Genomic DNA, 13,125 nt, shown 5'->3' with positions numbered 1-13,125 from the left:
CAAAGAGTGGAATTGAACTCATTCCTGATTTGAACTTGAGTCTACCTGAAGTTCTGACCCATTGTCTTTGCCACTGGACCACAGTGACTTCTGAAATGATGTGATTGGAAGTTATATCTATCCTTTTCATTACCTCAATAAACAATTTGAGAATTGCAAAGAGTGGAATTGAACTCATTCCTGATTTGAACTTGAGTCCACCTGAAGTTCTGACCCATTGTCTTTGCCACTGGACCACAGTGACTTCTGAAATGATGTGATTGGAAGTTATATCTATCCTTTTCATTACCTCAATAAACAATTTGAGAATTGCAAAGAGTGGAATTGAACTCATTTCTGATTTGAACTTGAGTCCACCTGAAGTTCTGACCCATTGTCTTTGCCACTGGACCACAGTGACTTCAATATACTTATATCAGCCTTAAACATAAATTATAATACAAAATATAGCACTGAATCAACTTACAAACAAATTCAACTTATGAACAATCGCTCGGAACCAATTGCGTTCGTAAGTAGGGGAGCGTCTGTACTACAATTAAACGGATGTCGCGGAGGGGAGACTTTTTTACACGGCAACACGCTCGTAACATAACATAAACAAATTTAAATGAACATGGATTACGATGCAAACACACTCAAAAATAAATTTAATCTAACCTTGCACTAAACTTAATTCTAATTTTGTTTGACATTTTGATACCTTTCTTCTCCCGGGTTGGCTCTTTTAGCCCCACCTCCACCCTGACTTTCAGATGCAACCTATCAAGGGTTGTTTGCTTTTGTCTTCCCTTCAAAATATTCCCAAAATGATGCACACAAATGTCCTCACAATAGGATAACGCACACCCACTTGCGAACGAGACATAGTATATACTCCTCTCGTATTAGTGATCGCTCCGCCATTCGCACTGACTAACGGGAAGAAAAAAAAACACTGAAAAAATGCAAGGCTCCGCCCATTGCTCGCAGAGACATTACAAAGAGGAAGTTGCGACCAGAGAGACAGTGGCCATGATGTTCTTATGAGCAACATCTCGCTGTCTGCTCGTATATCAAAATTTGTCTCGTATCTCAAGATAAATATCCGCTCAAAATTTTACTCGTACCTCAAATTGCTCGTATGTCGGGCCACTCGTATGTCAAGGTACCACTGTATTGTAAGCCCATTAGTTCTTTTTTTCCCAATCAATATTGCATCAAAACAAACACAAAATTGTGCTGGCACGTGCGTACAAAAAATCCTTGCAAAAAAACCAACAACAAATGGGGGTTTCATTTCCCCTTATTTTACATTCTCTTCTATAGGTTGGTTGGGTCAATGTTTAACCTACACAACACCGGATCAAATGCGAGTAGGGAAGGTTGCGCTCTTTTTCCAGCTTTTTTTTTCCTTCTTCTCCTAAGGCGACACGTCGGATCAAAACAGCCGTCGCCGCTATTCTTTCCTTCTTTGTTTTGCTGGCTTCTCGCTGGAGTCGAGGGCGCATTTGTTCTCACACACAATGTAACCTTAGCTGGAATCAAAGCAAATATTCACGCTTTCTTCCTCTATATAGCACACGCCGCAGCAGCCACTTGTCTTGCGCGCCTGAAAGGGGCCCGCCATCGCCACTCTAGCGTCTATTTCCGTCTGGCGGAGGTGGCGGCAGACACTTGACTGATGAGTGTCAGTCGGGCCCCCGTGCGCCGCTTTTGTTTGGGATGATGAGTGTAATCGCGGGAACTGCCCACACACCGGAAGAAAAAAAGGCCTCGACAGATTGAACTTAAAGTGCTAGCTATTGACTACTTCGATCTGTCAATAAAATGAAAAGCTCATATTGCTAGCCTAAGATTGAGTGTGGAGGCAATTGCTCGGAACGAGAAAGCAGTTTCACAGACTTTTCTAGAAAAAAACAAACAAACGTTAAGATAACTACCGTATTTTATCGCATTTAAGCCGTATTTGTAGCTAAAAAAATGATGACTAAATCAAGGGTACGGCTTATATGCGCACAAATTAGACTTGACATGCACACAACTGCTAGGTGGAAAAAAAAAACGTTAAGATAAATACCGTATTTTCTCGCATATAAGCCGTATTGGTAGCAAAAAAAATGATGACTAAATCAAGGGTACAGTTTATATGCGCACAAATTAGACTTGACATGCACGAAACGCCATAAAAAACGACAATGCGGCCAATACGGTAATTTCAAAATAGAGGAAGGATAAACAGATAAAACGCTTAACAAAATTTATTTTGACGTCTATGAATGAAATTCAAGATAAAAATGTATCTTGCATAAAACGTGAAAAACTGACTTACTTGTACCTGCCATTTTTGCTCAGGGTGCCGCCATCTTACCTAGTGATGACAAATTAGACCGCTACGGAAACACTTCCTGGTTGTACTGCTCACATGACTTCCTTTTTTAATTTGTCCACATCCAGGCAACACCCTTTCAGAATGTGCAATCCAGAAGATGATCTTTTCGATTTATATAGTATCTAAAAAATACAACATGCGATGATTTTTCTTAAGATTTTCCTTTCAAAGTAAAACATTTGTACTCCCTATTAAAACCATGAATATGGAGGTAAAAATTATGAATCAGGGGGCGGCTTATACGAGAGAAATTGTCAAATTCAACAATTTTAAGGGTGTGGCTTATACGCATTGTATGCAAGATACATTTATTTTCTTGAATTTCATTCATAGACGTCAAAATAAATGTTGTTAATCGTTTTATCCCTTTATCTTTCCTTTATTTTGAAATGACCATTATCGTCCGCATTGTAGTTTTTTTATGGGGTTTCGTGCATGTCAAGTCTAATTTGTGCGCATATAAGCCGTACCCTTGATTTAGTTACCATTCTTTTGAGTTACAAATATGGCTAATATGCGAGAAAATACGATATATCAAGGGCGGCACGGTGGAAAGTGGTTAGCACGTCCACCTGAAAGTTCAATACGGGTTCCAACCTTCCTGTGTGGAGTTTGTATATTTTTCCTGGACTTGCGTGGGTTTTCTCAGGGTACTCTGATTTTCTACTCAGAAGATACGAGATATTTAAGAACGTATGTCTTTGCAGTTTTTGTTTTTTTTAGCGTCAGACCACATACTCTAGCAAGTATGCCACAAAGCATTCGTCATGAACGGTCAACTGCAAGTTAACATCTAGCTTAGTAAAAATAACCATCACAACACCACGCAGGTTGACGATGAAATATTCAGAAAAACACAGTTTGGAAAATGGGTTTGCGCTATTTTAAGATCCAGATTGACAAAAACACAAACAGTAGATTGATTTCAGTAATCATCAGTGTCATCAGTATTTCACCACGGGAATATGCTAATTTTAAAGTCCCTGAAAAAGATTCAAAAGTTGATTTCCGAGCATAAACATCTACCTAAATAGAAAAGAAAATTATTCATACTGTGCAACAAAAACAAAGTATTATTTTTGCGGCGACTGCTAGCATAGCCGCCAAAACAATTGCCGGAAAAAACGGCATCGGACAATATGACTGAAAATGATGTTGCATTTTTGCCAAGATTGTCCAGCATTACGGTAAAATCAACAATATGTATTTCAACTCATTTATATTTGACTTCCTGGAAAGCATTAATCACTAAAATCCGGTTTCCTTGATTCCATTCCATGTATTTTGAATTCATTTTCCATTCTTCCATAGAACAGCATACACATTTAGTTTTTTTTCCCCCCCGACTGTCATTTTATTAATAATATCTACCCGTTTTTCTTATTCTATGTGCCCTGTGAATGACTGGCAGCAAAACCAGTCTGCAGTTGGTCACTCAATCGTGATAGACTGCTTCTTCAACAACCCTTAACACGATAAGCTGTATAAAATGGACACTGCGTCCCATTCATTGTGTGTTACTTCTATTTTTACGATCAAATACTGTTTGGAAAAGTGACCTGCGTCGCTTAAAAAAAAACCCAAATACATCTCAAAGGAAAATGTCGAGCAATCCAAATGAGATGGGACATTCCGGCGTTCAGGAAGTCGAGTCTTCTCCGCTTCTTCCTGCCACTTTTAAGTCGATCAATGTGAGCTATGTTGGCATCAATTACTCAACTCATCCTGCCCGCAGAGTCGTTTTGATCTAGATTGCAACCGCCGCTCCTCCGTGTTGTTCCCACCCTGCAGCGGGAGCGGCAAAGGTTAGACTTTGGCAAGTTTTCATAAGACGAGGCCGAGCGTTTAATAACGAGGCGACTAATGAGCGGGCGGCTTCCGGCGAACGCCATCAAAAGAGCAGTCGGTACCTTTCCCGTGTCAACACGCCGGCGCTTTTTGCCTCCCGTGGCTTTGCCCAAATTGTGCAGTCGGGCAAAATCTGAGGAATCCATCAACGAGAGACAAGTGGGGCGGCGACCGATTTTCAAATGACTTCTCTCGATTGGTCTTCCCGCAGACAACTCCATCAGCGTCCTGGCTAAGCACGACACGTTTCGGCGGCAGAAGCAAGAGATGTATTTCCTGCCCATCGTGGTGACGGACAACGGCAACCCGCCCATGAGCAGTACCAACACCCTGACCATCCGGGTGTGCGGGTGCAGCAAGGACGGCGTCGTCCAGTCCTGCAACGTCGAGGCTTACGTTCTGCCAATCGGTCTTAGCATGGGCGCTCTCATCGCCATCCTGGCCTGCATCGTCTTGCTCTTAGGTGAGGTTTAGCACCCTGGACGTTTGATCCCCAGATGTTTGGTCGACCGGACGTTTGGTCGACCGGACGTTTGGTCGAACGGACGTTTGGTCGAACGGACGTTTGGTCGAACGGACGTTTGGTCGAACGGACGTTTGGTCGAACGGACGTTTGGTCGAACGGACGTTTGGTCGAACGGACGTTTGGTCGAACGGACGTTTGGTCGAACGGACGTTTGGTCGAACGGACGTTTGGTCGAACGGACGTTTGGTCGAACGGACGTTTGTTCGCTGGGTTGTTACTGTTGAAACCAGCTCTCAAAATTATAATCATGAGAGAGAGAGAGTTTAATATCTAAATATCTAATATCAAAATATCAACAGTAAACTCTCTGTCATAATTTGACAACGAGCGAACCCGACGACCAAACGTCTGGGGACCAAATGTCTTTTGCCGAAACGTCCGGTCACGGTTTAGCACTTTTTGGGGGGAGGTTCCATTCCCAGCGTCCGATCTTTTTTTGTACTTTTAAAGAAATTTGCAGATATTTTTAAAGGAAGGTTAATTTGGGCACTGCTGTTACCGATAACGACTTTTGGTCGCAGGTTAATTCGAATTTGATTCCCGATAGTGCAATTTGTTTCTCGATTTACAGTGGTACCTCTACTTACAAAATTAATTGGTTTCGTAACTTGATTTTTCGTAAGTAATGCAGTACTTTATAAGTTGATTCTTTCACATTATAAGTCAACTGCTCAGTGGTACCTCGAGATACGAGCTTAATTCGTTCCAGGACTGAGCTCATATGTCAATATTCTCGTAACTCGAACGAACGTTTCCCATAGAAATGAACAAAAAACAAATTAATTTGTTCCAACCCTCTGAAAAAACACCCACAACAGGATATTGGATTGAAAAAACATTTTTATTTGTTCTAATTCGCCATCTATTAACAAAGTAACAAATAACTAGTGGTTTAATAGTACTAAAATGTGTTTAATAGTACTAAAATTAAACGGATATCGCAGAGGGGAGACTTTTTTACACGGCAACACGCTCGTAACATAATATAAACAAATTTAAATGAACTTGGATTACGATGCAAACTCACTCAAAAATAAATTTAATCTAACCTTGCACTAAACTTAATTCTAATTTTGTTTGACATTTTGATACCTTTCTTCTCCCGGGTTGGCTCTTTTAGGCCCACCTCCACCCTGACTTTCACATGCAACCTATCGAGGGTTGTTTGCTTTTGTCTTCCCTTCAAAATAGTCTGAAAATGATGCACACAAATGTCCTCACAATAGGATAATGCATGACCACCACCATTAGCGATCGCTCCGCCATTTGCACTGACTAACGGGAAAAAAACATGCAAAAAAATACGATAACTCCTATGACACATTCCAATGAAGGAACTTGACCTTGTTTCTCCCATTCTGCCCCCCCCAACCTTGTCAACCCTTTCTTGGACAGTAATAGTGGTGCTCTTCGTGACATTGAGGCGACACAAGAACGAGCCGCTCATCATCAAGGACGACGAAGACGTGCGCGAGAACATCATCCGCTACGACGACGAGGGCGGCGGCGAGGAGGACACGGAGGCCTTCGACATCGCCACGCTGCAGAACCCGGACGGCGTCAACGGCTACCTGCCACGCAAGGACATCAAACCCGACCTGCAGTTCATGCCACGCGCCGGCCACCACTCGGGTCCCAACGGAGTAGACGTGGACGAGTTCATCAACGTACGGCTGCACGAGGCCGACAACGACCCCACGGCGCCGCCGTACGACTCCATCCAGATCTATGGCTACGAGGGCCGGGGATCCATCGCCGGCTCGCTCAGTTCGTTGGAAACGGCGTCTTCCGACTCCGATCAGAACTATGACTACCTCAGGGAGTGGGGTCCTCGTTTCAGGAGACTTGGGGAACTCTACTCGGTGGGCGAGAGCGACCGCGAGACCTGACCTGAAGAAAACAAAACGACTTTATCAATTTTCTTTTCTTTTCCGTCCACGTGTGTATTAAGCGCTAGAGCCCTATCCGCTTTTAGAAACCGAAAACCCGAAAAAAAACGAAAAACAAAGGCCACTTTTTTTGTATTCTTCCTAGACTCGAGGTATAGCAGTCATCCACATCGTAATTGTCCAGCCGAAATCAACCGTGTTTTTGCTAGGAAATTCTTGTGGAGTGTTAAAACAAAAAAACAAAAAACTTTAGATTCCGTTGTGGAGTATCTAGCAGTGTTTTGGGTGTTAGTCATTGGCCGCGACTTCCAATAGCAGAAAGCCGGTAGGCCAAATCCAGTCCGAGGATCTGGAATTGACTTTAAAGCAATACGTGGTCTACTTTACAACAATGAATGTATGTGAGGATTCCAACAACAACAACAACAACAACAACAACAACAAGAAAAGACTAAACGATGTTGGCTTTGAAAAAAAAAAACAAGTGACTTTGTTATCATTTGATATGTTCTCTCTCTGGTGGCCGCATTTATAAACTACGCTTTATACAACTCTTTGTATTTACATGCTACAAGTGGCCATGTTGCCATTGCGCTAGCCTATAAAAAGACATTGTGCAGACGACAACGGAAAAAAAAATATGTAGGAACTCTGAGGCCTTCTTTTTACGGAAGCAACTTCCATTGTAACCTAATGTTTTATTTGATTTCGTTGTTTTTGTACATCTTATCCTTCCTCACGCACTCCACAAGTGGGCTACGAGCGAGACGTAGGCTAGTCGCTGCGCTAGCGCTTTTCCTGCTACGTGCTAACTCCGCGTATTTTGCGTACACTGTAAGATAGGAGTGAAGAAAACAGGCTTTTTTTTGCTGTATATAGCATTATTGCTCATGTCATTAGCTTTAGACAAGGCTGGTAGAAAATTGACAAAGCATAACGAGATGTGCGTTCGACCTTGGGCTCACTTTTTCTACTGTGCTTTCAATGCTTATCAGTGTGTATGTTCAATTATTTACTCCTCTGTACTGGTATCTCTACAGATTACCCTGTATTGTTTACTACTTTGTCAAATATATTTTTATAAATAGCGCTGAATTGGGTCTGTCTGCTAATTGAGTGACAACAAAGCGCCAGCCAATCAAATGTGTTTTCACCTTGAGATTTAAAGCGTCAACAAATAACAACAAAAAACAAACAGATGAATAAATAATCTGTAATAAATTAGTCAACATTCAGCCTAGAGAACTCTCCAAATATGAAGAAAATATTTAAATGTACTTAGAATTAAGTCATACATCTTAATATGATGGAAAGGAAAATTGTAATGTTACAAATTGACGGGTTAATATTATGAAACCTAATTAATATATTGTAATATTATAGGTGGACGGCCCAGCGGCTCACAGTGAGAGGACCTGGGTTCAAATCCAGGTCGGTTCACCTGTGTGGAGTTTGCATGTTTTCCCCGGATCTGCGTGGGTTTTCACCGGGTACTCAAGTTTCCTCCCACATTCCAAAGACATGCATGGTAGGCTGATTGGACACTCTAAATTGCCCTAGGAATGACTGTGATTGGTCGTTTTTCTCCTTTGCCCTGCGATTGGCTGGCCACCAATTCAAGGTGTCCCCCGCCTCTGGCCCCGAAGTCAGCTGGGATAGGCTCCAGCACCCCCCACGACCCTAGTGAGGATAGAGCGGTTCAGAAAATAAGATGCAATTATAGGTTTAAAGTATTTTTTTGCTCATTGTTTACATTAGCTTAAGCGCTACAATAAAGAAAATAATATATTTCAAAATACCTATGTTTTCTATTTACAATAGTGATTTTTTGTTAAAAAGGAGAAATTATGTACGTATAAATTTTTTTATAATATATTCCTTTAAACATTTTGTCAGATTTTATCCTCAATTATTCAAGTGATGCTGTTTAAGAGACAAACTCCAGCTATTGTTAAGATTTAAAAGTGCAATCTGTATTTAAGCTTGTGCGGGCCAAATTCAATATTTTCATCATTTGCTGCAGGCCAATATAAACTGTGCACCGTGTCGGAGTTGGCCCACGGACCGTAGTTTGGACTCCTGGTTTAAAGTATTCCCCTTACGAAAGAACATAGTAAAAGTAAGGGTTTCTGGGTAATATGGTAAACATGAATACAATTGTGCTACTAAACCTCAAGAAATAAGAACAACAAACCTTGAAATGTATTGTAAAGCAATCCCAGTCCTAGGTGATCCTCTCGTTTCCTCTAATCCTGAAAAGCAGAAAAAAACAAGGCTTTGTGAATGAAACGGAAAAAAGGAAATTGGAACATTTCATCAGAAAAGAAAGTGGCATAACCGCCGTAAGCTTGTGATTTAAAAAGCAGGCAGTTGCAAAGAAACAACAGCGCAGCCACACTGACCAGTCCTGTTAAATCTGTTATAAGAAGAGCGGTGGCAGGTTTATGCATCGTCTAACAGCGGGATAAGCGGCCCTGTAGCTTCCCATTTCCTGCGCCGCTCTTCACTTACTTACCAACTTTACTTTTTATTTGCTTCCTTCACTGCTGTAAATGTCACATTGCCTTTCCCTCTGCGCACTAACAAAGAAGGACGGGTTTGGAAAACTACACTCACAATAGAAATATGCGTATACTTACCTTACAATGCATAGTCATTTTTTTCAATAAAAAGCCTTTCTATATAAGAAAAAGGCCTTGCTATACAGTCATTTTTTTCAAGAAAAAAAGCCTTACTATACATGGTCTTTTTTAAATAAAAAAGCCTTACTATACATGGTATTTTTTCAATAAAAAAGCCTTACTATACATGGTCATTTTTTTCAATAAAAAGCATTACTATACATGGTCATTTTCTCAATAAAAAACCTTACTATACATGTTTTTTTTAAAAACCTTACTATAGATGGTCTTTTTTTTCAATAGAAAAGCCTTACTATACATGGTCATTTTTTTTTCAAGAAAAAAGCCTTACTATACATGGTTATTTTTTTCAAGAAAAAAGCCTTACTATACATGGTCGTTTTTACGAAAAAAAGACTTACTTGACTATGTCGTTTTTTAAAGAAAAAAAGCCTTACTATACATGGTCGTTTTTTTAAGAAAAAAAAGCCTTACTAAACATGGTCTTTTTTAAAAGAAAAAAAGCCTTATTATACTATGTCGTTTTTAAAAGAAAAAAAGCCTTAGTATACATGGTCGTTTTTTTAGATAAAAAGCCTTAGTATACATGGTCATTTTTCAAAGAAAAAACCCTTACTACACATTGTCGTTTTTTTTAGATAAAAAGCCTTAGTATACATGGTCTTTGTTCAAAGAAAAAAAGCCTTACTATATATGGTCATTTTTTCAATAAAAAGCAATCATATAAATGGTCATTTTTTTCAATAAAAAGCCTCACTATACATGGTCATTTTTCAATAAAAACGCCTTACTATACATGGTCATTTTTTCAATAAAAAGCCTTACTATAGATGGTAATTTTTTCAAGAAAAAAACCTTACTATACCTGGTCTTTTTTTCAATAAAAAGCCTTACTATGCATTGTCATTTTTTTCAATAAAAAGCCTTACTATACATGGTCATTTTTTTCAATAAAAAGCCTTACTATACATGGTCATTTTTTCAATAAAAAGCCTTACTATACATGGTCATTATTCAATAAAAAGCCTTACTATACATGGTCATTTTTTTCAATAAAAAAGCCTTATTATACATGGTCATTTTTTTCAATAAAAAGCCTTACTATACATGGTCATTTTTTCAATAAAAAGCCTTACTATACATGGTCATTTTTTCAATAAAACGCCTTACTATACATGGTCATTTTCTTCAATAAAACGCCTTACTATACATGGTCATTTTTATCAATAAAAAGCCTTACTATACATGGTCATTTTTTTCAATAAAAAGCCTTACTATACATGGTCATTTTTTCAAGAAAAAAAGCCTTACTATACATGGTCATTTTTTTCAATAAAGAGCCTTCATATAAATGGTCATTTTTTTCAAGAAAAAAGCCTTACTATACATGGTCATTTTTTCAATAAAACACCTTACTATACATGGTCATTTTTTTCAATAAAACGCCTTACTATACATGGTCATTTTTATCAATAAAAAGCCTTACTATACATGGTCATTTTTTTCAATAAAAAGCCTTACTATACATGGTCATTTTTTAAGAAAAAAAGCCTTACTATACCTGGTCATTTTTTTCAATAAAAAGCCTTCATATAAATGGTCATTTTTTCAATAAAAACGCCTTACTATACATGGTCATTTTTTTCAATAAAAAGCCTTACTATACATGGTCATTTTTTCAAGAAAAAAGCCTTACTATACATTGTCATTTTTGCAATAAAAACGCCTTACTATACATGGTCATTTTTTTCAATAAAGAGCCTTCATATAAATGGTCATTTTTTTCAAGAAAAAAGCCTTACTATACATGGTCATTTTTATCAATAAAAAGCCTTACTATACATGGTCATTTTTTTCGATAAAAAAGCCTTACTATACATGGTCATTTTTTCATTAAAAAAGCCTTACTATACATGGTCATTTTTATCAATAAAAAGCCTTACTATACATGGTCATTTTTTTCAATAAAAAGCCTTACTATACATGGTCATTTTTTAAGAAAAAAAGCCTTACTATACATGGTCATTTTTTTCAATAAAAAGCCTTACTATACATGGTCATTTTTTCAATAAAACGCCTTACTATATTCATGGTCATTTTTTTTTCAATAAAAAGCCTTACTATACATGGTCATTTTTGCAATAAAAACACCTTACTATACATGGTCATTTTTTTCAATAAAAAGCCTTACTATACATGGTCATTTTTTTCAAGAAAAAAAGCCTTACTATACATGGTCATTTTTTTCAAGAAAAAAGCCTTACTATACATGGTCATTTTTTTCAATAAAAAGCCTTACTATACATGGTCGTTTTTTCAATAAAAAGCCTTCATATAAATGGTCATTTTTTCAATAAAAAGCCTTCATATAAATGGTCATTTTTTAAATAAAAAGCCTTACTATACATGGTCATTTTTTTCAATAAAACACCTTACTATACATGGTCATTTTCTTCAATAAAACGCCTTACTATACATGGTCATTTTTATCAATAAAACGCCTTACTATACATGGTCATTTTTTTCAATAAAAAGCCTTACTATACATGGTCATTTTTTCAAGAAAAAAAGCCTTACTATACATGGTCATTTTTTTCAATAAAGAGCCTTCATATAAATGGTCATTTTTTTCAAGAAAAAAGCCTTACTATACATGGTCATTTTTTCAATAAAACGCCTTACTATACATGGTCATTTTTTTCAATAAAACACCTTACTATACATGGTCATTTTTATCAATAAAAAGCCTTACTATACATGGTCATTTTTTTCAATAAAAAGCCTTACTATACATGGTCATTTTTTAAGAAAAAAAGCCTCACTATACCTGGTCATTTTTTTCAATAAAAAGCCTTCATATAAATGGTCATTTTTTCAATAAAAACGCCTTACTATACATGGTCATTTTTTTTCAATAAAAAGCCTTACTATACATGGTCATTTTTTCAAGAAAAAAGCCTTACTATACATGGTCATTTTTGCAATAAAAACGCCTTACTATACATGGTCATTTTTTCGATAAAAAAGCCTTACTATACATGGTCATTTTTTCAATAAAAAAGCCTTACTATACATGGTCATTTTTATCAATAGAAAGCCTTACTATACATGGTCATTTTTTTCAATAAAAAGCCTTACTATACATGGTCATTTTTTAAGAAAAAAAGCCTTACTATACATGGTCATTTTTTTCAATAAAAAGCCTTACTAAACATGGTCATTTTTTCAATAAAACGCCTTACTATATTCATGGTCATTTTTTTCAAGAAAAAAGCCTTACTATACATGGTCATTTTTTTCAATAAAACGCCTTACTATACATGGTCATTTTTTTCAATAAAACACCTTACTATACATGGTCATTTTTATCAATAAAAAGCCTTACTATACATGGTCATTTTTTTCAATAAAAAGCCTTACTATACATGGTCATTTTTTATGAAAAAAAGCCTCACTATACCTGGTCATTTTTTTCAATAAAAAGCCTTCATATAAATGGTCATTTTTTCAATAAAAACGCCTTACTATACATGGTCATTTTTTTTCAATAAAAAGCCTTACTATACATGGTCATTTTTTCAAGAAAAAAGCCTTACTATACATGGTCATTTTTGCAATAAAAACGCCTTACTATACACGGTCATTTTTTTCGATAAAAAAGCCTTACTATACATGGTCATTTTTTCAATAAAAAAGCCTTACTATACATGGTCATTTTTATCAATAAAAAGCCTTACTATACATGGTCATTTTTTTCAATAAAAAGCCTTACTATACATGGTCATTTTTTAAGAAAAAAAGCCTTACTATACATGGTCATTTTTTTCAATAAAAAGCCTTACTAAACAT

At 37.2% G+C, this 13,125-nt stretch overlaps 1 protein-coding gene and 1 long non-coding RNA gene across 2 annotated transcripts in view; one reads left to right on the top strand and one right to left on the bottom strand.

Annotated features, from left to right (window-relative positions):
- Positions 1 to 7,066, top strand: part of cdh8 (cadherin 8) — a 137,058-nt gene extending 129,992 nt beyond the window's left edge. Inside the window, exons 11-12 of the mRNA XM_077587305.1 lie at positions 4,431 to 4,682; positions 6,141 to 7,066. Coding sequence (XP_077443431.1) covers positions 4,431 to 4,682; positions 6,141 to 6,634 — 746 coding nt within the window. The 3' untranslated portion in view covers positions 6,635 to 7,066. The remainder of the gene's footprint in view (positions 1 to 4,430; positions 4,683 to 6,140) is intronic.
- The window catches only part of LOC144064650 (uncharacterized), a 56,617-nt gene continuing 49,900 nt past the window's right edge, over positions 6,409 to 13,125 (bottom strand). Inside the window, exons 2-3 of the long non-coding RNA XR_013296858.1 lie at positions 8,829 to 8,886; positions 6,409 to 6,635 (exon numbers count right to left, since the gene is read on the bottom strand). This is a non-coding gene — a long non-coding RNA (uncharacterized LOC144064650). The remainder of the gene's footprint in view (positions 6,636 to 8,828; positions 8,887 to 13,125) is intronic.

Source organism: Stigmatopora argus, chromosome 2, assembly GCF_051989625.1.
Source record: "Stigmatopora argus isolate UIUO_Sarg chromosome 2, RoL_Sarg_1.0, whole genome shotgun sequence".
NCBI classification, from domain to species: Eukaryota; Metazoa; Chordata; class Actinopteri; order Syngnathiformes; family Syngnathidae; genus Stigmatopora; species Stigmatopora argus.
Note: the sequence above shows the minus strand (reverse complement) of the source record. Positions and strands in the feature narration are given on the sequence as shown.